The sequence below is a fragment of the Paramisgurnus dabryanus genome, chromosome 4 (genome assembly GCF_030506205.2).
Source record: "Paramisgurnus dabryanus chromosome 4, PD_genome_1.1, whole genome shotgun sequence".
NCBI classification, from domain to species: Eukaryota; Metazoa; Chordata; class Actinopteri; order Cypriniformes; family Cobitidae; genus Paramisgurnus; species Paramisgurnus dabryanus.
Genome location: NC_133340.1, coordinates 24,951,506 through 24,975,828, shown reverse-complemented (window position 1 = coordinate 24,975,828; position 24,323 = coordinate 24,951,506). Strand labels below are relative to the sequence as shown.

Sequence of the window (24,323 nt, the reverse complement as noted above, 5' to 3'; positions counted from 1 at the left end):
CCACGTTCAACCAGCAGAAATGTTTCTGAACAAACTTTATTCACATGTGTCTTTTACAATCTTAGGAAACTGCATATGAATGAAGCAAGGTTAGGTCCATGTGTACAACAGAAAATACCTTTCACACATTAAAGAAGATCCATGCACAGTTAACACTGTATATAATACAAACCAACAGAAAAAATAAAGAAATAGTACACATATACTGTAGAGTAATATACAGGAAGAAAATCCACTTCACTGGATTTGATAGTGGACCTTAAAGAGCCCATACATTGCAGAAAGAAACCAGGTTAAAAGTTTAAAATGAGATGAAATGCTGAGAATGAAACGTAATAATGTAAAGTGTACAGAGTAAATGCAAATCTAAACACAAATGCTGAGGTCACATGGTGTGTACGGCTCCAAAAATATAAATAATTACTGGATATGAGAGATTATCATAGAAGCATTGTCTATTTAAAAGATAAACGCTTTAAAGCGGAATGTCCGCGATTACAACCATCACATTAGCGAAATTAAAATCAAATACTTCTTCAGCTCCGAAACTGTATGAGAAATATTTCAATATACCATCTATACATTTGTATACATAAGGTCAACCATCCATCTTTCACATTATATAAATAACAAACCATTGTATTTTTCTCTATGCATTGTGGGGGAAACTGTGCGATCCGAACAAAAAACAATGAGGTTGATCTAGTAACGCTAAATGCTAAGAGTCACAGTTTCAAACTCCGAGTTGCGCTTTCTTACTTACACGCAAATCACATAAATGGGAAAGGCACCGAAAAACGGACAAGTTTGAAAAATGGCCTCAATTTGGGTTGCAAATTTAACCTACAGATCTGGCATTAAAGGGATAGTTTGGCCAAAAATGATATTAAACCCATGATTTACTCACCCCCAAGCTGTCCGAGTTGCATATGTCCATCGTTTTTCAGACAAACACATTTTCGGATATTTTAGAAAATGTTTTAAATCTTTCAGTTGATTAAATGTAATGTTACGAGGTCCACGACCTTCAAGTCCAAAAAAAGTGCGTCCATCCTTCACAAATTAAATCAAAACGGCTCCAGGATGATAAACAAAGGTCTTCTGAGGGTTATCCGCGCGGTGTTGTTGTAGAAATATCCATATTTAAAACTTTATTAACGAAAATAACTACATTCCGGTAGCGCCGCCATCTTAGACTCCTCTGTATTCAGGAGAGAGTATTAGCGTAGTGTACGCACTTTTCTTAGTGACGTTTGACAAATTCGGAGGGCGGGGGCACAGAGCAGCAGCAGAGTAGCCTCCGTAGGCTGCGTAAGCTCTCATCCTGAATGCGGACGCTACTAAGATGGCGGCAGTACCGGAAGGTATTTAGTTTCGTTAATAAAGTTTTAAATATGGATATTTCTACAACAACACCGCGTGGATTACCCTCAGAAGACCTTTGTTTATCATCCTGGAGCCGTTTGGATTTAATTTGTGAAGGATGGACGCACTTTTTTTGGACTTGAAGGTCGTGGACTACGGGTGGACCCTGTAACTTTACATTTAATTGAACTGAAAGATCTAAAACATTTTCTAAAATATCCAAAAATGTGTTTGTCTGAAAAACGATGGACATATGCAACTCGGACAGCTTGGGGGTGAGTAAATCATGGGTTTAATATCATTTTTGGCCGAACTATCCCTTTAAACTGCTGTTTTTAAAGAGCAACTAAACCCTAAACCAACTTTTTTTAGTTAATGATCTGTAAGAATGAGGCTTTATTAGTGCTGTTCATTGATTTTAGTAAGTTTTTTGACATTTGGATATAAAGTGTTTCAATACTACAATATATGGTGTAAAAACGTCTGAGTGCTGCCCTCTTCAGGTTGAACGGTGGCTGCTGCAGTTGAATTTTCCTATTGGATGTTGGGTCCAAAAAATGACTCGTGACGTAAGCAGGTTCAAGCTCACCACGCCCTTGTTACGATCTCACCACACACTTAGTTCGTCCCCTCTATCTCCGTTGGGATCTGCCCACTTTTCTTGCATTTTTCAAATATTGCAGTGGGTGGAGTCAGGCTCTGACCAGGGGTTTAGTTACGCTTTAAGCTATGACTGTTTTTTAATGAATACTACAAACAGGAGAAGTATGCTTGCAAAAGAAACATGCAGTACACACTTCTGTATGGGAAAATGAATATGCATAGTCAACAGACAAGTACAGAGATCCATGGACCGCTGTTAATATGTGCTTGTGTCGATTAACGGCAGTGATGACGATTACGAAAATAATCAAACCTTGTAAATATCCAAGTGCTTAAAATTTCTTAGTTATGAAAACTAAACTACAATGTAGATACTATTACAGACAACAGCTGATGATTCCAGTATGAGGAATAAGGCAAACTATTTACAGTACTTAACTTATAGTACCAACATTACATTCGCATCAGCGTTATCTACCGTATTGTGTCTGTTAATCGGACCAGAACTGAGGTAACCACATAACATTTATTATCAGTAAAGCAGTTCTGGAGCAAATAACTGGAAGGAATAACTGAGTATGTGCAAATCCGTAAAGATCGGGAGAACTTCATCGGCAACATTTTCCTACCTGTGTTTGAAACATTGTTTTAATGTTTGTTCTATTTTTCTAAGCAAAACATTCTTGTCCAAGATGATATAAATGTCATGTGTCATGGTCTCCAGGTTATTGTTCAGGGTTAAACAATCCTCAACATATGGATTAGTAGAATATTGCACATTGGACGGTTCCCTTTCAATTTCAACTTTTCGCTCATTGTTTTCATTTAGGCAAAGCGACCACTAGAGACAAAACTGCGGCTGAAGGAGAAAGTGACGTCTGAGCTCTTGTGTTTGCCCCAGGCACCAAACGGCACCACCATGATAGTGCTGTTGTCTTCAGATCCATACTGAAGAGCCTGAGGGACGAAAATATTTTTTAGAATTGCAATGAACTCATTTTAATAAAATACTATTAATATGGATTCAACAAAAAGAACCAAATCTGAAACATATTTCAACAAATTAGTTAAAATTTAGTAGGGGGGCAATATAAAATTTCTGTGCAAATACCGATATTCGATTACTTAATCGAATAAGTGTATATATATATATATTTTCTTACGTATACGTGAACATATGCGCATGGTCGAATGCACAGTTTATTTCACTCGTATGTGTACACAGACGATCAACGCATGTGCGTAGCGACATATTACATTCTTTTGTCAGGGTTTCCCGCAGAAAATTAGTTAGTAAAGGTGGTTCTGTGGCCAGGAGGCATTGCAATCAAAGGAGCGTACGCGTCATGATGAAAATGAAAATATTTTTATTTAAATCACTCAAATAAAACGTATAACTATATAACTACTGTAGCACAGGGTTGCCGCGGTGACAGAATTTTCCCACCGGTTAATTGGCGCGTCAGAAACCCGGTGAATTTTATATATCTTTTTTTATGCCAAAAACTCTTTTATTTTGTATGCGATTAATCGCGATTAATCTGTTTCAAATTATGTTGTGAACTCCTAGTAGTGTAGAGCATACAAAATCCAAAAAGTTGAAATGAATTGTAAATTCAAGTTGTGCAGCCTTATTAGAATGACATCAGCCGAACTAGTGCTGGGCAAAGATTAATCGTGATTAATCGCATACAAAATAAAAGTGATTATTTTTGCATAATATATGTGTGTGTACTGTGTGTAATTATGATGTATATTTAACTACACACATATACATATATTCATTTCTGAATTTTTTTATTTACATATCCTTTTTTATGCCAAAAATCACTTTTATTTTGTATGCGATTAATCGCAATTAATCTGTCAAATTATGTTGTGAAATCCAGAAAAAATCCAGAAAGTTGAAATGAATTGTAAATTCAAGTTGATCAAACTTAAAAATTTAAGTGCAACAAGGAATTTTTTTAAGTATGGGGACAAAAACGACAGAGCTGCACGTCAGATTTGTGTTTCAAACATGAAGATCGTCAATCGGTTCGGTATCAGATCAATGAAGTTTGATCAGATTATCAGTCTCACCTGCTCAGATATACGCTGCGCTGCCTCTTTAGGATCGTGACATTGGTTAATGACATCACAGATCTCCTGATTGTTCATGATAAAGTTGATGCCATCAGTAGTGAGGGCCAGGAATGAGTCGTGCACATGATGTAACTGAAACACAAGTGCACATATCAACATCAATATAAAAGGAGAAATTAATTCAAATCACCAAATTCCAAAAAAAACCCTGCTCACCGTAACCCTCTTGGTTTCTGGTTCAGCGATGACTCCTGTACTTTTAAGGTCGAAATCGCCAATACTGCGCGTCATGGCAAGCCTTCCGTTGACGTGGGGTTGACCCAGACTGTTCCACGATACATAACCCCCACTTTTACGTATCCTAAAGGAAAATAATAGCAAATGACGATCAAACAGCTCTCACCATGGCTCGTTTTGCTAAACGCAATTCTAGTTGATCTCACCTCTCCTTTTCGTCCTTTCTTTCGGCTGTGTGATCCACGGTGAGCTTAAGGGCCTTGCCTTTGCGGCACAGCATGGCACGGCTGTCACCCACGCTCCCCACCACCAGCTCGATCCCGTCTCTCAGCAGGGCCACGGTGGCCGTGGTGCCTGCGCTTAACAGAGAGGCTGTAACACACCAGAGATGAAAGCAATGTGGTTACGATCAGCAAAACTGATAATAATCTATCACACACAACAACTAATACACATTAATTTACATTTATTTTCTAACCCTATATTATGTTTTCTCCTGTTTTGATCCTAGCGTCCTACATACTTCTGTGCATATTTATGCCTTGGGAAGCGAGTGCCTGATAAATATGAAATGGTAGCAGTGAAGGCAAGCAGGTAGCACTGCGGTTTTGACTGACTAAGACACAGAACAGCACTAACTTTACACAATAGGAGAGTAAATAACATTGCGCAGGCAAAACGCTATGCTTAGCCTAGAAAAAAAGCAAATTTACTAATTGTATTTTAACCAAATGCCATAACTTATTTTAAAATGACATTGGTTTAACACTGTTAATAGCGTAAACAAATAGCCGTACACAGAATGCAAGCTAAACAAAAACAACAACTGGCCAATCGTATTTCTCCAGCAACCAACACAAGTGAAAAAAGAAGAGCAGAGTAAACAAGGGATAAGAAAGAGAACGGGAGAAAGAGAGAGAGAGAAAGTTGAGGAACCTTCCAGAAGTCCACGCAAGGACCCGCTGGAGCAATCTAGCCCTCCGGCCTCCATAAAGGTACCGCAGACCTGCAGCTCTTATGGGGGTTAGCTGGGTCCGAGGCTGTTGTGAATATAACACGCACACACACAGGGCAAGATTGGACATGTCACGCAGAAGGCCAAGCTAGCAGGCCACGCTAACCTTACTTCATCTGTCACAACAGCATTTATTATCCTTAGCAAAACACATGAAACTAACAAAAGCAATTTTCAAGACAAATGATAAAAGCTTAGTATAAAATATGTGTTAATATATACTAGGGGTGGGAATGTTTAAGGTCATCGAGTCATGAAGATTTCGAATTATTTGGATTTGTTGGCAAAGTCTTTGGTGAGTTAGCGTGACTCAGTGCTGTATTAAAATGAACCAGTCAGCCAATAGAAACCAAGTAAGATGATGTAATGGTCTTGAATCAGATGCATTTCAGGGGCCGTTTACACGACAACGATATCAACCAAAAACTTTTAAAGACGAATTTCAATATGCAAGTTGAATGTGTCGATTTGTCGTCTCTGTGACAACTATGTTAACGCGAATCTGCTATAACGGTGAAGTTATGTGCATGTGTTAATTCAGTCGTTTGTATTTATCTCTCTGTAGACAAATGCCTATGTGCCAAGGCTTGCAGTGTTTCTTTACAAGGTAGCATCGCCATCTACTGGCCTGGCATACTTAACTATTTCCCCGCCAATGACCATTTATCTTGTCAATTACGAGAAAACGCTTCCCTGCCAATGACGAGTTTTTACGGCAATCCATATTTCCGCTATTATCCACTAGGTGCCACTCTTACCCAACTTATAAAACACTGAAGCAGCCACTGATCCAAAAACAGTAAAAACTCTGGGGTTAATTATGATCAACAAAAGTCAAATTTTACAAATTTTGTTTTTTGAAGAAACATATTTGAGAGAACAAATCAAGATAGTATGAAAGTTTTTTTACATTGTATGTTTATATATTTAAAGAAGAAAAAATTCTGGAAGGCCTTAAACTTTTGTGAAAATCATAAAAAAATGGTGGCGCTGACTGGCAACTTTTTAAAAAATGCTGGTGGGGAAAGAGCTAAAGTAACAATGACCTCTCATTACTTCCGGTCATAAGCTATGTTATGAAAAGATTGCGGCGATTAGCAATTATCAACATGACCCATCATCCCTCTCATTACAGAAGCCATTTTACTCGGATATACTTCACGACGGGGAAAATAAGGCAATCGCTACTTCTGTTTCATTGTGACTTTTAACGGATGTCATCTTCAGTCGTCAAAACACTGATCTTTTTGACAGCGTTGTTATGTGTAAAATGTTTTATAAGTGCAAAGGAAAAACTTTTTCATTTTCACTACATCGTTGCTGTGTAAACATGGCCTTAGTGGATTTTGTTAGCATTTCCCGTTTAATATATAAATAACTTTTATAAGATAAAAATTTTTTTGGTGGTTGTTTTCTTTAGAAAGCTTTAAACTCAAGTTTGTTCAGTCTCCTTGTCCCTGTCTGATATATTTATCTAAGAGCTGCCATGTATGTTTATTTGCACAAACACCACCTTTCTTTGCAATACATATATATTTGATTTAAAATTGTAAGCATGTTTGCAGTGTTGCACCACATGGCATGCACTTCAATTTTTGTGAATCAATCAAAATGAACTCGATGAATCAGTGAATCAATTTTGTTTACCCACCCCTACTATATACAAGCATGTAAGTGCTATCCTAGTTGAAATGACTGCAATATAGAGAGCCAAGGAAAAGTTTGTGAACCACCACTAGGAAATCATCTTTATTCTTAAATTCCAGGCATTATTTTTTATTAACTATTTAACTACTATTTTTATAAACTTTAATATTATGTTCACAAACATTTCCTTGGCTTTGTTCTATACTAAAGTAGGGCTGCATTACAATTAATCGCAACTTATCGTTTGCAAAATAAAAGTTTTTGTTTAAATCATATATATTTGTATACTGTGCATAAAAATAATTATGTATATATAAATGCACGCACATGCATGTATATATATTTAAGAAATACTTAAATGTGTATATAAATTTTTTTTTATTTATATATAATTTATATTATATATAAATACTTAATCTATAAATATGTTTTTTCTTAAAATTGTACATGTATATGTGTGTATTTATATATATATTATTTACATAATTATTAAATACAGTAAACACACGTGTATATAAACTAAAAATTTTATTCTGCAAAAGATTAGTTGCGATTAATCGTAATGCAGCCCTATACTAAAGCATCAAAACAATACTTATGAAGCAACTAAGACTTCCAAAATAACATTTGAATATTTTTTCATGTAGCATGCATCCTTATAAAAACATAAATAAATTGTGACCTACCATCTGCGCTGAATTGAAGGTGTTTTGCCAATGCCGTGTCCACCTCAAGAAAAGCTTTGGTTAAAACTAACTCCAAGTTATGTTCCTTTTCTGCAATATTTCTGAAAAAACAATCCCCACATTCATAAGAAACACCCTCATAAGCACCTTTTAAGACTATAATCATTCAAATAGATTTTAAAGAGTGCTTATCTCCATAAGAAATTCCTTAAACGAGACTCATTACAGTAAACAAACAGCTTTTGTTGCATCAACACAAAATTTTACATGGGTTCCGACATGGAAATATGTTTGTGGTGGTTTCTCATGATAAGACTGACTTAGTTAATAAGATTTTACTGGACTGCAAAATAATCCTTACTTAATATACTGTTCCATGTGCCTGTGGCAAAATTCGGCAGCCTCTGCCCCCCCGTGCCCGTCGAACACTGCGAAGTACATGATGTTGTTCGTCATATTAGACAGCTGGTATCGGTCTTCGTTCTCTTTTCGCTGGCCAATCAGCGAGGCACAGCCCACCCTGGACAGGCTGACTTTGGGGATGGGTTTTCCATACCGGATGCTTGATGGAAGTAAAATGGGCTCGTCGATGCGATTGTCCCAGATTCCAAACGAATCCCAGGTAGTCGGACGGCCACTGCTGTCTGGATCAAAGCGGGAGTTGCTCAATCGGATGGACGATGGACTGTGTAGTGCCCGTATCTGGTTTTCCTGATGGCTGGCGGTCAGACCGAGGGCAGCTCTGCAGCAGACTCGAGACCCACCGAGCGTGGCATATCGTACGAGGAGGGCCACTGACATGCTCAGTGGTTAGGTGGTAAACAAATACAACCTGCCTTACAAAAGTTAAAATGCACTGGAGAATGCAGACGAAAAGGGTCTCAGTGGAGGGGGTTTTCTGAAAAGCAATAAAAAAAAAAACAAATGAACAATTTGTCCTGAGGCTTGTTTTTTCCATGACGCACAGCTCCACAAGTACACAGGTTGTCACATGAAGCACGTACCTTTGCTTATTTGTCAAAACCAAACAGTAAACAGAGTTCAGTGCCCCTCCCACTGTCATTCATTAGCAAAATTACAGACATGTGTATATAAAGCAGACCCCAAAAAAACTGTTCAGGTTGAAGCTTAATAGATTTTAATAAGAGAGTCTTTGTTTGCACTCTAGTATGTTTACATGCAGCCCCGCCCACTTGAGTTCGTCAGTAACTCAGTTACATTACACACATATGTGCCCCACCCCCTATTTAATTCATACGAGATTACAGACATAATTTACATATATCCAGTGGGAGAAAGATGGATTTAATAATAATAGTTCAAATAAACACAGTTAAATGCTAAAATTAACGTATGTACATATGAACATTGGGGAACATAAACATGACGCAATACTCAATCTTTACATAACTGCAAGCTAACAATACCTTCAAACCTCTTGGTATCAACATGTTTTGACATCTTTGTTAACATACACAACGCCTAAAACAGACAATAGTCATATAAGAAAATATTTAATAATATATATAATTTAGATGAAAGCCAGCCGAGTTGCGTCCTTCAGCGGCGCTCGCGCTGCTAGCAAACACAACAATCGCTCGCTACAGCAAAACGTAAACATTGCATTAAATATAGCTTCATATTTGTTACCTACCTTCAGTGTTTATGGTAACGATGTAGGTTATTTGTTTTGTGCTCGATCTAACAAGTAAATATATGCAGTTTTATGCGGTCATTATTTTTTCCCCTGTTGATTCGTTTGAGCGGCACTACACTAGCAACCACCTCAGAGGGAAAATACCATTGCAATGGACCAATCAGAAGCCTTCGTTCACGGGTAGGGCTCAAGAAACTGATTGGACAGATTTCTGTGATTGACATTGGTTTAAACCAATGATTCTGACGAACGTCTTTGTTGAAAAGTCCAAATGCAGACGGGTTGTTTAATAACAACAAATGCTTTCATACACTTTAGATATTTCTCATCCTAGTCGATAATATAATTATGGCGCCTGTTTGTTTTTGTTAGTAGACCAAATAGTAAATAGGAAATAATAAATGTTTCATCCTGAGATGCGTTTTAAACCGGGTTTTTTTTTGTGCTTTGTGCTTTTTGTGTCATCAATTTCAAAAACATTTTCATTAAACACATTTGGATTTTGTAATAAAAGAAACGAATATGTTTGCACAGTTATATCAATATAAATAAATATATTTTATAAAAAAAAACTGAAATGTTTGTGAGGTCAAGATTAAATGACCAGAAATTTTTCATTGGTTGCATGATCTCTAAATCGTAAAGAACAGAAATATGCTTGTCGTTTAAAATGTCAGTGAAGGTTCATGAATGATTACATTTATTGTAGCATTAATGTAATTAATAAATCAAAACAACCTACATTAATAATGACTTAAAGTTTACTTTCGTTTTCAAAGAAATCGCTAAGTTGCGATTGTGCTTGAAATGCTGACCTCTGCTGTCATGTTTAAACGAAAGTAACTTACAAGAAGAGGAAATCTAGAAGGAAAATGTAAGGCTTCAGACTTTAATGTACGTTAGGTAACGATGTTGTACTCATGGGGAACAGCTGATGAAGAGGGATTTGATGTGGCCACAACAGAGAACACAATTCAAGATCGCTCTACGATAAAAACCTTGTGCCCAAATCCTACGATCCTGGATGAACCGACGGGAAAATATCTGGGATTCATTGGCGATGATGGAAATGTCTCAGTCCTTAAAATGTGTAGAGACGGAGAGATCAAAGCCAAGATGAAAAGTAAGGCATCTCTGACTAATATGTGCAATACATTTTTGACCTTAAGACTGTAATTAAAAGCAATGTTATTGTTTCAGACTTTAACCTAAAGAAAGACAAGATTAAACTGATGAAGAGTGGACAGGCTCGTGCGCTCCTCCTTAAATCTGAAGGAGAGATTCTCTTCATGGAGATTTCCTGCAGCAGGTAATAGTAATACTATTTATTTGTTTGTTTATTATATAAATTAGTGTTGTTGTTGTTGTTGTTATTATTATTATGGTTCACACTACCAGTCAAAACTTGATGGAACCTTATCAAAATAGATACTACTGGATCTTATTACCATAAATAGGGGACGGAAGTCCCTCCTTCCAGTCAAAAGAACCAATCAACAATCAATAAAGACTGACGATTCGCCGGGGGAGGGGCTTTATACAGAGTCGCGTGAGGGTTGTGGCTAGAAGAGATACAGCTACGAACAAATCTCGTGAAATCTCGCCGCTGGTTTTCATTCTAATCCTAGCCCTAGCCCTAAACCTAACCATAAACCCAACATACCATCGAATTTAGGCCATAGCTGTTTCCTATAAACAATTAAAATTTAAAATTTCTGTAGAAATTACTGGCAGCTGTTTGCCAGTAACTTATTGTAGATTTTAATTAATGTTACTTACTGGCAACATGTTTGTTTAAAGTTAAATGAACATTAAATGTTAACAGGTCTTTATCTTTAAACTAAAATAACAACCTCATGCAAAGCATTCTGGGAATCAATGACTGAAATGTTCTCAGAGTCTCATAACTATGTTGCTCATTGTCATGTAACTGATAGTACCAGTACTGATCAGACTAAAATATAAAGAAAACACAGCTGTTAAAAGCCTAATGAACCTGTAGGTCATGGGTTTGAATCCCAAAGAACATACTGTACTTCTGAAATAAAATGTTTGAAATGCACTGTAATACGCTTTGGATGAAAGCATCTGCCAAATGCAGTTAATTATCTATTGTCGCAACGTAATTCCTGTTTTTTGTAGGATCTTCAAAAATCTCTGTGAAAGACAGGTTACACAGGTGGCGTGTGGAAACCAGCACTCCATTGCAATCATCAATGGTATTAACATTAGTTATTCTTTTATTTTCCTAGAAGTTCTGACTTTTACTTAGTGACATACTAAGACACATACTTTCCTACCCATACAGCAAAAAAAAAAAGCTTTTCAAATAAAAATAATTGTGCTGAAATATATTTGAAATATGTTTACAAAAATGTATTTTCACCAATAAATTTTTTGGCCATTTTTTCTATATACAAGCCTGTAAACATAACAGGTTTGAAAAGGTTAACATTAAATTTAAAGGGGACATATCATGAAAATCTGACTTTTTCCATGTTTAAGTGCTATAATTGGGTCCCCAGTGCTTCTATCAACCTAGAAAATGTGTAAAGATCAACCCAGTAACTTAGTTTCAGAAAAATAGGTCATTGAAATTTGGCTCCCCTTGTGATGTCAGAAGGGGATAATACCACCTCTTAATCTGCACTATCCAACCACAGCACTGTCATTTAGTGCAGAGATCAGCTCATTGGCATTTTAAAGGACCCAAAACAGCCAATTTTTGCTTACATAGAAAGTGGCAATTTTAACATGCTATAATAAATGATCTATCGTATTTTGAGCTAGAACTTCACATAAGTACTCTGGGTAAACAAAAGATTTTTTTCACATCTTTAAAAAGTCTTGTGAAATGTCCCCTTTAAATAGCTCAACTGAAAAAAAATAGCTACTTATAATTTTATATTTTATACATACTTTTACATTTTATAAAAACTGCAGACCAGGAAAAATATATTGTTTTGTCATATGGGTTGTAAAATTAGAAATGTATTTGTTGCACCTAGAAATACATTTTGAAATATATGTTAATATATGGTGGTTAAACCTAAATAGATTTACAAATTCAAAAACATATATTTAATTAAGCTTTACTTTCTACAAAATGTATATAGCATATATTTAAAACATATTTTTTTGCCATATCTGTAATTTTAGTAGTTTTTTCCATTTTCCCTTCCAGATGGTCAGTTGTTGGTATGGGGTGTAAATAGCCACGGTCAGCTGGGTTTAGGAAAGGGAGAAAACCTCATCCGTTCCCCTCAACCTCTCAGATCCCTCTGTGGGATCCCAGTAACTCAGATCAGTGCTGGAGGAGACCACAGCTTCGCCCTGTCTCTCTCTGGAGCTGTGTTCGGCTGGGGGAAGAACAACTCTGGACAGCTCGGCCTGGGAGACACAAAAGGTATTGATTTATTATTGTCTTATTAAAATGTATTTGAATTCAGTAATAATATAAATACTGGTGGTGATGTCGACACAGAGAGAGACACTCCGACTTGTGTCAAGAGCTTGAATCTGAAGAAAACAATCTTCATCTCATGCGGGAAAGAACATAGTGCTATTCTGACACAGGTAGATTCCTTTTTTTTGTTATAATTTGATTCTTATAGTTCCTCATGAGTATATTGTTTCGTTTCGTCAGGGTGGATTTGTGTTCACATTCGGATCAGGCAAGTATGGACAGCTCGGACACACTTCACTAAGAGACGAGTATCACCCTCGGCTGGTTGCTGAACTCATGGGGTCAAAGTTGTCTCAGATAGCGTGTGGAGGGTGGGTACCTATTCACTATTATAAATATTAAACTTATAGCAATGTAACAAATTTAGGCTGGTGTTTTCTCATGTGTCCGACATTCAGGATGATTATGGGGTTTGTTTTAAGGAATAATTGTAAATCGTTTCATGATTTTTTTTTAAAGGCACCACACCCTTGCAATGTCTGAGTCTTTGAATGTGATCTACTCATTTGGATGCGGCGAGCAAGGGCAGCTGGGAAATCAAACAATAGATAACCAATCTGTGCCTTTACCCGTACATCTGCCTTCAGGTGAAAAATACAGCCAATAATATATAATAGTGAGACAAATGTTTATTTTGTCGTGTTGTATATTGATTGTTGTGTGTGTGTGCTATCTATTAGGCCAAAGTTATGGATTAAAAGTGAAGAAAGTTTTGGCTGGTGGGAACATTTCTTTTGCCCAAATCTGTCATGAACAGGTAAAACTGCTTAATATTTTAAATATTTTTATTTTATTAAAGTGCACCCGTTTTCATACTTCATCTCTTTATCTACCTAGAACCATGTAACAGGTGTCATAACACATAGTGTGTGTCCAACACTAGATGACCAAATGATTGACAGGTGGATGAAAGAATGTGACACAGATGCATGGAGAGAGATCGCAAGGTGGGAGTGTTATCGACTGTACAGTCATGTCATATTGATGATAATTATATGTATGAATAATTTTTTTTTTTTTAGGGAAATCAAAAAGGTGTTTTCCTCACCGTCGTGTGTAAATGGGAGTTTTATTGATAAAAGGTATTAAGCAATTTTAAAGATAACATTTTTTTAAAGGAAAGATGCAAATTTGTATAGTTTTGTCCCCCTAAAATATGGTTTATATCCATCATCAGCCATGACAAACACTTTCAGACTTCAATGGAATATTCCGGTCTGGATCTTTCCCTGGCTCGTCTTGCCTTTGAGAATATCGGCAAAAAGACTAAAGTCTTATTAGAGGTAAAGATATTTTTTAAGAACCCATAAAGAAATGAATGGCATTTGGCAATTTTTTTTTAAATCATGTACTGTATCCTTGCATTTTATGAAGTGTCCAGCAGGTTCAAGAACACCTACTTAAACTGTAAAAAGTAAAAGTTGGATCAATTTGTACTTTAATTGGTTACGCTTAAAATCTGAAGTTTTTACAACTTAAAATATTCTTACTTTAAAGAGCACGTGTTAGAAAGAGAGCGAAATGTGGAAAAATGTACAGTATGTCGAAAATAATGTGTTTTTTGAACCATAAACCACGAGAACACATTGTATTACGGAAAATATAACAAAATAACTTTGTATTAGCACTGGGGATCTTTAAGTGAAAATTTAACATGATTTTTTTAAGCTACTTCAATTGGAAAGAAACTGAAGAGTTCAGATGCAAAAGCCGCTAAATGCCACCTTTGTCAAAAATAAGATAATAATATTGACCGAATGCTTTCGACACATATTATACGTTCATCAAATAGTTTCGTTTCAAATTCGCTTAATCCTGAATTTTAATTTAGAAATACCCCCCAAAATGATTTTTCAGCAAAGTCCTCTAAGTGCACAGAAGACAAATTGGATGAATTATGCCTTATACCTTATAACCTTATACCTTTATTTAGAAGAAATAAAGTGAAGTGAATTTACAGTGAAGAGTGACTGGAAACTTTTTTAGAAGTGGAGAATGGAAATTTTTGCATGCACTTGGAGGGTTTTACAGCGAAAGACAAATTTGTTAAATATCAATGAAATGCCTTATTTTCAATTACTGACTAATAACCTTTTTTATTGCTATTAAAGTGAAATTACTAAACATAAACATAAGAGCAGAAAACATGTCTGATTTTGCATCTGAGCTCTTCATTTCTTCACCTGCTAACAAAATGTCATACCTGTACGTTTACCTCAGGTACAGCACACAGTGTTGAGAAAACTGCTTCCAGCTCTGAGCGCCTGTCCGGCCGGTGTGGAGGCTCTGAGAGTTTATCTCATCCTGCCCGAACTCCTCCGAGTCCTCCAGCAACAAAAACAACAAAAACAACTGGCTGCAGATTTGGCTCATGCCATCCTAAAACTGGATCCATGTGACGCCCTGGGTAAAACATCAATTGTGAATGACCATTCAACATATATGTTAACTTACAGTGTGAAAAGATCCACAAAGTGTTGGTATCTCCACAGAGAGCCTCTGGAGGAGAATGCCATATTCATTCTTCAGGACTCTTGTGAAAACCTTTCATTCAGAATCGACTAAACTCGTAACACAAATGACAACGCAACAATGCGACCACTGGGAATCCCTGATCATCATTCTTTCTCTTCTCAAGCGATTATTTTTGGTAAATGTTTGGCCTTTTTATATTTCCAAGCAGGGTTTGTTTTCTTAACTGTATCTTATTTAGTTTTTTTGTTGATGCAGGTTAACAGGCAAAGGAAATGCGCTTTGATGGAAAGTCAGTTTTGTATCACTGAAGTCGCTGACCTGATAAGCAATGCCTATGTGAGACCAGTACTGTCACAGATAGAATGTTATCTTTACCCATTTTCAAAATATGGTTAAGTGTTATTTCTTTCTTTCTTCAGGAAGGGAAAATCTTTCAAAGAAATATTGAAAAGTTGATCCCTTTCAGTTTCCTAGCTGATACTGCAACTAAACAGAGAATATTTATCGTAAGTCAGCAACACTCTTAAGCGGGTCGCACACCGGCCGCGCCGTGTCGAGTTGCGTCTAGGACAACTCGGCGGGATAGTAAACCGGAAGTGCACATTAAATAGCGCGAGCTTCGTCAGATAGCGTCTACTTCAAAATGCAAAATACACGTTAGCAGATGTACGTATATACGTTAGCAGCATGTTAATCGTTAATGATTTGGGACATATATGATGTTATTTAATGTTAAGTGTATGTAAGTGGCGCTGTGTGGCGCGACAGGGATTTGTATACTCATAGAAAACAATGTGTTCAATTTTTTTAGAACGCGCGGTGCTGAGCTGCATGTCCGGTGTGCGATCCCCTTTACACTTTTTTGCTTGTTTAACTCATTCCCCACCAGCCATTTTTTGAAAAGTTGCCCACCAGCATTTTTTGTGATTTTCACAAAAGTTTCACAAAATGCCTTCCAGAAAAATTGTCTTCTAAAAATATATAAACAAACGAGATATATATATCAAATGAGAGGACAGACCTTTGCTTTCAAACAACAAACAAACAAACAAAACGGGAAAAAGTTTTATCCTATCTATATTTTTTCTGTGCTTATAAAATCTTAAATATGGGTATTTTTCTTTAAAAATATTTTTTTTTTTAGGAAAAAGCTGAAATAATTGGATTATTGTGAACAAATTTTGATCAGATTCAGAATGATTATCAAAACATACACAGAATTTAAAATTTGTAAATAACGTTTCGGCTTCAGTTTTTTCGTAAATTGCGTAATTGCAGTATTGCAGATTAACATAAAAATTCTTTAAAAAAAAAGTTTTTTATGCAAATGTTTTCTCTTAATTGACGAGCTATCTTATATTATTTGTTTTTCCTACTATTGAAGTCAATGGTTACAATCAGTTGTGTGCTTACCATCATTTATCAAAATATCTACTTTTGTGTTTATCAGAAAAAAGAAACTCATACAGGTTTACAACACTATAAGGTAGTGATGCACCGATGTATCGGCCGCCGATATTTATCGGCCGATTTTTGATGAATTTGAAACCATTGGCATATCGGCAATAGCACGAGAAAGGCAGATACCGATTGTTTATTAATTAACTGCATAAAGAAATCCATTACATGTTAAAAAAAAAATGAGTTAATGTTGTTAATAAAATAAATGCTGAATAGCAAAAACACCTTTGAAGGTTGTCATGCTGTCTTATTATATTTGATTTAGCTTAATTTGTACCTCTCTTATTATGTTGGTCAGTTGAATGTTAATTAGATCCAATCCATGTTCAGTAAAAATAATTTGATGCAGAAATAAACTAGCTAATAGACAACTGTATAGTATTGTATACAAGTGTTTAATATCGGCATCGGTATCGGCCAGAAGTTGTCTGTTTAAATCGGTATCGGCCCAAAAAATCCTATCGGTGCATCCCTACTATAAGGGGGAGAAAATGATGACAGAATTTTTATTTTTGGGTGAACTATCCCTTTAAAGCTAATGTAATGTTATTTCACTTTTTTAAGTACTCACAGGCTAAGCTCATGCAGGCAGACGCAGGCTCAGCTAGACCGCCTGTTGTCTTTCCCAACATGTGCATAAACAGACGGTCAGTGTTAAAGGACACACTGGTGTATCTCAAACAAGGCATCTACAAATTTTCACAACCATTGAAGGTTTGTTTACGTACACTCTCAGAACAAAAGATACCAAAGTTGTCACTGGGGCGATACTCTTTCAAAAAGTCCACCTTTGTAGTACTTCAAAGGTAGCATAGTGTTAGGACCTTTTTAAAAGGTAACGTCTCAGTGACCACATTTGTATAGTATTTTACATGCAGGTATTACCATCCTAAAACCACATAACTATATACACACAGCAAACTACAGTATCTACTAAATAAATGTGTAGATGTGTAAATGTCTTGTTGATATAATGTAATGTTACTGATGTTCTGTACAGGTTCAATTTATGGGGGAGAGAGGCGTTGATTTTAGTGGCTTATCTGCTGAGTTCTTCTCCCTCCTTGCAAAAGCTTTCGCCACATGGGAGAAAAAGCTGCTGAAAGTCTTTGAGGATTCACAACTGGTTTGGTTCAATCCTGATGTACGTACTTTTATCTCACTGTTCACCTTTCACAGTAATAAAATAACTCAGTCAAAAAAGGTTCCTAAAGTTTTCAGGTTGTATATAAGGGATAATGTACAGGCAGGACACAGTGTGATCTGGTATATCTTGTATCACATTAATTTGAAGCGGCTTATTTCGCAATTACAACCGGCTGCCTGTACATTAATTGATTATTAAATGACTATTTACCTCATAAGTAAGTCAATGAACATTAAATATTGACTTGATATATTTAATTGTCTCATTTTCAATGAATGCAAACCATAGCCTGTAAAAAAAGATGGACGACACCTGTTCGCTCCCTTCCATTCATGACACCGCCAGTGTCCCGATATGGCGCTGACATCTTGGGTCTTGAGTCTGCGCAGTAGCGATTTCGGGACCAGTAGTGAGCAGGAAGTGAAGCCGCGAAATCAAAACCCCGCCCTCGCTCTCGTAGAATGCGCATATCACACGATATCACAGCTGTCAATCATGACCGTGACACCACCGTTTTTATATCATTAATTAACTAACTAAACACAAACTTATTTTAAAAACAAACATTTGAATTTACATAAGTGTGATAAAAACTACAGTAAATGACAGAAACCAGGTTCGTAAAAAAGATAATTGAAGTGTAATTAATTTTTTTAGTTGGTCTCAAGTCCCTTTGAATAACATGGGGAGGAGGGGTTTATGACCTATACTGGGACCAGTCACTGGGGGGCGATCGTCGAGACGTTTTGGCTTCACTTTTCAGGGCTTGTGCGGCACGCTTGATGCAAACCTTCAACGAAGAAAACCCGTGGACCAACAAACCTCTTATGGAAACCTAAGTTTTTTATATTTAAAAAAAAAACTATTGTTTCCTTATATGTATACACAATTCATGCATTTACATGCATACTTTTCTCCTAAACATCGGATCACAAATCGGACTACACCACCCCTTGCAATACAAACTAAATTTGCATCCCATCGACCTCTACTGTATTGATTAAGGTGTTTACATAAAGGCTTTTAAATCTGATTGAGCCATCAATATGATTACAAAAGGATTATTTAAACGCACTTTATGATCCTTTCATATTTCACATTTTTTATTTCAGATTTGTGATGTGACAGATTTTTATTATCTTGGCATTATCTGTGGAATGGCATTGTACAACCATCACTTCATAAACATCAACTTTCCACTGGCATTGTTCAAAAAGCTGCTCCGCATGAGTCCCACTTTAAATGATCTTGAGGAACTGACACCAATAGAGACCAGGTAAATATACTGTATATAACTTACTATCAAATCTGTTTGAAAGACCCATTTTATAGATGAAATCTGAGTTGTACTGTGAGTTTGTGGCTTTTAGTCCATGACTGTTACCTATAAAGCCACATATATATGCAAGTGTAAGGGTGAGCGGTGCACAATCCAACGCGGGGTTAAGTGTAATACGGCTACTTTACAGATTTCTACTGGGCCAAGCAATCTGTGCATTTGGTCTTTTTCTTTTACTGTCAGAAGATCTCCTGTGAATTTCTGAAGTTTTGATGTGTTTTGGTTAAGATATTGAACAAAGTCACCAAATCCAACCTTATATTATTTGAATCACTGTCTTGTTACCTAAACCGTAACACCATTTTGACACATGTCAGCAACAGCAGGGTTAGTTGTCACAAAATGTTACAATTAAGCCTCAGGTATACAATGTTAATGTTAGTACTATTAATCAAAATGATAACTGTTAATACAATATCAGGGGAAATAACTCACAATTATTATTTTTGTCTTAATTGTGCAGCCCTTTCAAAAAAAATCTATTTATATGCATTGATGCATAATATAAGGACGGTTAGATGAAGGATGATGGATGGATGAATGTGTGGATATCTATAGGCAGATATATAAACAATATCCACCTTTAGTATATAGACAGATTTTTATTGAATTATTTGTGTTTAAACAACATTTTCTAGCAGATGTAACAACAAACCCTCTTATTTGTTACAATGAACCCCACCTATGGGGTAAGTTGTCACATTTGCACTCCTGTCACTTTTGGTGTAATTGTACAATAACGGCAGGTCCCACAAACAAACTTTAAGTGTTCATTTGTAGCAAGGATATGTGTGTTGATTGATTGTGTTAAAAAATATTAATCTAACTATTCATTAACTATTTTTTGAATGATAGAGCAAAAGCCAAAAAGCATTAGTTTGTGCCCACTCTCCTCTACTCCTAAAAGTTGACAAAATATTCAGATTTTAAATATTTTGTTTCTCAAAGATAAAATTTGCTCTCCTTAAAACATGCCATGCAATCTCAGCTTACTGCAGCACATGTTTTATATCTTAAATTAGAAGTTTGAAAGATCTTCTGATGGAAGATGAAGAAGAAGTAGTGGATGGACTCTATTTGGTTTTCATGGTAATATTGTTTTCCTGTTTTTATACTTTTTACAGTAAGGTAACATATGTAGCATTTTACCTCAAATACTATTATAGTCATAATTCTGTACATTGCAGTTTCCACTCTTTCTTTATCAATAAAACAAAACAGGCAGATTTGCTACTGTACTGTACCTTTAAAGTCATCATGAAATTGAATCTGAAAACTTTATTTTTTCTTAAAAAATATTGTGGTAATTTTTTATAAACAACTTATCTGTGAGCTTCATAATTATATTTTTTAATTAAAGTGCCCTCATAGCAAGCAAAAACGCTAATCGCTTCGAAACTATCTATCTTTTCTTCCTTTTTTGAGGGATGGAGCGAGGGTGGGGTCTGGGAAAAGATCGCAGTGATTAGCATTTAGCAACATGACGCAAATCATAATGATCCAAACATGTCTTTTTTTCAGATGATATATGTCAAGACAGGAAAATGACACAATCGCTATTTCCGTTTCATGACGATTTTAAGACTTATATTTATAAATAACCTTTGTTATGACTGTTTAAATCCAAAAGTCCCCCCAAAAAATGTGTCCATGATTGATGTGTCTTATTGATTATCATCTTCAGGAGAAAGAAGAAGAGCTTATTCCAAATGGTGCTCAAACTCCAGTGACCAAAACTAACAGGTAGGAATGATACTTGTTGATATTCAAATCCTATAAATTCATTTTAATCCATGAACACATTATATACAAGCTTTAGATGGCATAAATGTTGTATGTCATAGATCATGAAATGAAACACTTGCTTATACCTTTCATCCTGTGCAGACAGAAGTACGTGGATTTGTATGTGGACTTCATTTTCAACAAGTCTGTGAGGAATCAGTTCGAGAAATTCGCAGAAGGTTTTTATGAAGGCTGTCCGGTCAATGCCTGGAAAATGTTTCACCCTGAAGAACTCAGAGAGCTCGTTCATGGTTCTCCTGCATACGAGTGGGACAACCTTCACAAAGTAAAAACAAAAAAAACAAATGCATATAACAACAATATTTTTAACATGAACATTTTTAGTGTACCTAACTTTGTTTTACTTATTCAGTGTGCCACATATGAGGGCTGTTCCAACTCTGATGAACTAATCAAGAATTTCTGGACCGTTTTCTTCGAGTTCTCTGAAGAGCAGAAGAAGAAATTTCTCTGTAAGTTATGTTTTGGTGGTACATTGTACATGACACAGTAAAGAGATTTTTTTTATCCTATTATGCATCAATGTAATCTGCATTTTTGTATTATTGATGTATGTCCTCATACTAAACCATTTTTTTTTAGTTTTCATGTATGGAACGGACCGAGTACCTGCTGGGGGTCTCTCAAAGCGGCTTCTGGAGATTGTGCAGTTAAACCTTCCTGATTCAGATGATCGTTTCCCAGAAGCCCAGACTTGTGTTGGCAAATTACTTCTTCCCAAATACAGCGATATTGACACACTTCGTAATAAGCTACAACATGCTATCAAGTATTGTGAGGTTTTTGGAAGGGAATGAAGTTCCCACACAGTCAGCATTGTTAAAATAAGCTAAACGAAAGAATACTTTTTTGTTTTTGTCAGGAAAAGTCTCTCTTTCTCACTCTCTCACTTTCTCCAGGGTTCCCTCAGGTCATGGAATTTCTGGAATATCATGGAATTTTAAAAGGTCTTTTCCAGACATTGAAAGTCAGTGATTTTTTTGTTCAAGTCGTGGAATATCAGAGATTTTTGTTTGTTAGTTTAAATTTTAGTTTTATTTATCAAAATTGAATCCGCTTGTTAACTTGTGATGTAAGAATACCATTTCTGGGTCCAAGCGTCTGCTGACTACAAAACATCTGTTTATTGGCACTGTTTATTCATTTCACACATTTAAGATACATTTTTATAAACTCATGGTGTACAGCAGTGGTTCCCACCCTTTTTCACCTCCAGGCCCCCTACTTGCCCACAACAATATTTGAAGGCCCCCCATTAAACAGATGTATATTTCCTACTAAAATGGCCAAAAAAATAAGAAACATTCCATTTTTGCTCGTTTTAGCTTATTTTAATGCTTGTTTTGTCCAATATTTAATAATTTTAAGTCATCTTGAGACCCTCTTGGAAATCTGCTGAGGCCCCCCGGTTGGGAAACACTGGTGTACAGTACATTATCCAGACTCATGGCATCCCAGACATACTGTAGGTCTTGGAAATTCAGCTTTTTCTTAGTGAAAGTCAAGGAATTTTACTTTTAATGGAAACCCTGTCTCTCTCTATCTCTCTCTCCCTCTCTCTCGAAACAAGACAAAGCGTGCAAAACATACAGCAATCCCTCTCACAGCTGCTGCTTTCGTTTTCTATAGTTTATATCTTATTATTTATTATTATATATTTTTTGGATCCTAATAATCTTGCTTCAACCATCTCTATATCTCATTTTCTTCTCTCTAAGGATGGTCCAAGGAAAACTTTTCCTTAAACTTCCATGAAGCTAATGAAAAAGCTAATGGTTCAGTCCAACAACAGGACACTGTTTCTTTTATTTTTTTGAATACATGATCATGGTTATGTTATGCTGTCTAGTACAGTAAAGTACTGCACTTTTATGAACTATGTACTTAAAAATGTGTAACGAACTACATGTATGTGCAATCAATAGATTAGGCTTGGGTTATAGGGACATAAACGTTTACTTTATTTATTAAATCTATCGATTTATGCAGATTTTCCAGTATTGGATAAGCAGATATTACAGAATATGTTCATTTACGTGATTTAGGAACGTTCTTTTAGGTTTTATTTCTTGCAACCATAAAATAACGTTTCCTAAACGTTAAAGAAATGTTTATTTAATAAAAGAAATAATATCTTATAAAGAACCCTGGCGGTTAAATTCAATATTTACAACCAGGAATACAGAGCTTTATTTGTGGTTTGGGAAACGTTATTTAATATATATATATTATTTGAAACTGTTACATTTGTTTAACAATTTGTTTACCTTTATACTTCTTAAAACCAAATACTAATTTATTCTATTTGTTAATTTATTTTTTATTATATTATATGCATGTATTTTATACATACAAATAAAAGCATTGTCACTTTTGGTTTCGTTTCTCGTTTCTCTCTCTGTATAACGTTACTAGGCAAAACGTCATCAGGTGACGCGCTATCCTTTGGCTGATTTATATTTTGCATATTTATTTTCAAAACGTTATTTAAAATGTTCTCACATAACTACAACAGCTTAAAACAACTAAAACATGCTTTGCAAATTACTTTCGTTTTGTGAGAAATGACAGAAGTTTCGTTTAGGCTGAAAGCAGCAGCATCTCTGCCGTTAACTTTCACGTTCGGTTTGCATTGAAGAAACGCGTCTCGTGCGTTCATCAGATGTGGAGATGTTGTGTTATTGGGGAGCGCAGGTCCGAGAGGGCTTTGGTCTGATACAACCAGACAAAGTCAAACATCTGAATGATGCTGTACGATGCGCGTGTCTAAAGTCAGAAATCCAGGACATGTCTGCAGGAAGATCTTTTGTTGGATTCATCCGAAATGGGAAAGCTTCGGTCCTGGGACTGCGCAGAGAATCCAATGCTCACAATGGCAAACTGAGTATGATCAACTTTATTTCATGAATAACAATGCTAAACAGTTAACGTACAGTCAAATTGTTAGACATCCTGGTTGAAAACAATAGAAACAATCACGGAAGTTCTAATGTATTTAATGGTTATAATGGAAATTGTATTGGTTAAATAGGATTCTATAATGGGTGTATACAGGTAATGTGTTGGGTTCTCCTGGTAGGATGTTATCTGATGGGAACCAATAGACCACCATTAAAGGGGACATTTCCCAAGACTTTTTTGAGATGTAAAATAAATCTTTGGTGTCCCCAGAGTAGCCTACATATGTGAAGTTTTAGCTCAAAATACATATAGATAATTTATTTTCATGTAAAAATCGCACTTTGTAGGGGTGAGCAAAAATGTGCTGTTTTGGGTGTGTCCTTGTATATGCAAATTAACTCTGCACTAAATGTACTGTGGTTGGATAGTGCAG

General features: G+C 35.9%; 3 protein-coding genes across 3 annotated transcripts in view; 2 read left to right on the top strand and 1 right to left on the bottom strand.

The window, feature by feature from the left end:
- Nucleotides 1-1,638: 1,638 nt before the first annotated feature.
- On the bottom strand, nucleotides 1,639-9,435 carry ppm1kb (protein phosphatase, Mg2+/Mn2+ dependent 1Kb). The gene is made up of 7 exons (XM_065295345.2): nucleotides 9,293-9,435; nucleotides 8,000-8,536; nucleotides 7,639-7,739; nucleotides 4,497-4,662; nucleotides 4,270-4,414; nucleotides 4,051-4,185; nucleotides 1,639-2,925 (listed from the first exon to the last, which is right to left on the bottom strand). The coding sequence occupies exons 2-7, from the start codon at nucleotides 8,437-8,439 to the stop codon at nucleotides 2,794-2,796; spliced, it is 1,119 nt and encodes a 372-aa protein (XP_065151417.2). The 5' UTR covers nucleotides 8,440-8,536; nucleotides 9,293-9,435; the 3' UTR covers nucleotides 1,639-2,793.
- Nucleotides 9,436-10,089: 654 nt separating this feature from the next.
- LOC141282031 (probable E3 ubiquitin-protein ligase HERC3) lies at nucleotides 10,090-13,042 on the top strand. The gene is made up of 5 exons (XM_073814354.1): nucleotides 10,090-10,418; nucleotides 10,496-10,604; nucleotides 11,438-11,514; nucleotides 12,480-12,701; nucleotides 12,780-13,042. The coding sequence occupies exons 1-5, from the start codon at nucleotides 10,205-10,207 to the stop codon at nucleotides 12,893-12,895; spliced, it is 738 nt and encodes a 245-aa protein (XP_073670455.1). The 5' UTR covers nucleotides 10,090-10,204; the 3' UTR covers nucleotides 12,896-13,042.
- LOC135786268 (uncharacterized) overlaps nucleotides 12,905-24,323 on the top strand; it is a 34,355-nt gene continuing 22,936 nt past the window's right edge. The window contains exons 1-20 of the mRNA XM_073814602.1: nucleotides 12,905-13,072; nucleotides 13,221-13,348; nucleotides 13,442-13,518; nucleotides 13,599-13,708; nucleotides 13,784-13,843; nucleotides 13,939-14,044; nucleotides 14,982-15,168; nucleotides 15,254-15,411; nucleotides 15,492-15,572; nucleotides 15,656-15,742; nucleotides 17,262-17,411; nucleotides 17,698-17,841; nucleotides 18,957-19,120; nucleotides 20,206-20,272; nucleotides 20,868-20,926; nucleotides 21,071-21,254; nucleotides 21,342-21,441; nucleotides 21,572-21,781; nucleotides 21,889-21,956; nucleotides 23,609-23,873. Of these exons, the coding sequence (XP_073670703.1) occupies nucleotides 13,038-13,072; nucleotides 13,221-13,348; nucleotides 13,442-13,518; nucleotides 13,599-13,708; nucleotides 13,784-13,843; nucleotides 13,939-14,044; nucleotides 14,982-15,168; nucleotides 15,254-15,411; nucleotides 15,492-15,572; nucleotides 15,656-15,742; nucleotides 17,262-17,411; nucleotides 17,698-17,841; nucleotides 18,957-19,120; nucleotides 20,206-20,272; nucleotides 20,868-20,926; nucleotides 21,071-21,254; nucleotides 21,342-21,441; nucleotides 21,572-21,781; nucleotides 21,889-21,956; nucleotides 23,609-23,873 (2,440 nt within the window). The 5' untranslated portion in view covers nucleotides 12,905-13,037. The remainder of the gene's footprint in view (nucleotides 13,073-13,220; nucleotides 13,349-13,441; nucleotides 13,519-13,598; nucleotides 13,709-13,783; nucleotides 13,844-13,938; nucleotides 14,045-14,981; nucleotides 15,169-15,253; nucleotides 15,412-15,491; nucleotides 15,573-15,655; nucleotides 15,743-17,261; nucleotides 17,412-17,697; nucleotides 17,842-18,956; nucleotides 19,121-20,205; nucleotides 20,273-20,867; nucleotides 20,927-21,070; nucleotides 21,255-21,341; nucleotides 21,442-21,571; nucleotides 21,782-21,888; nucleotides 21,957-23,608; nucleotides 23,874-24,323) is intronic.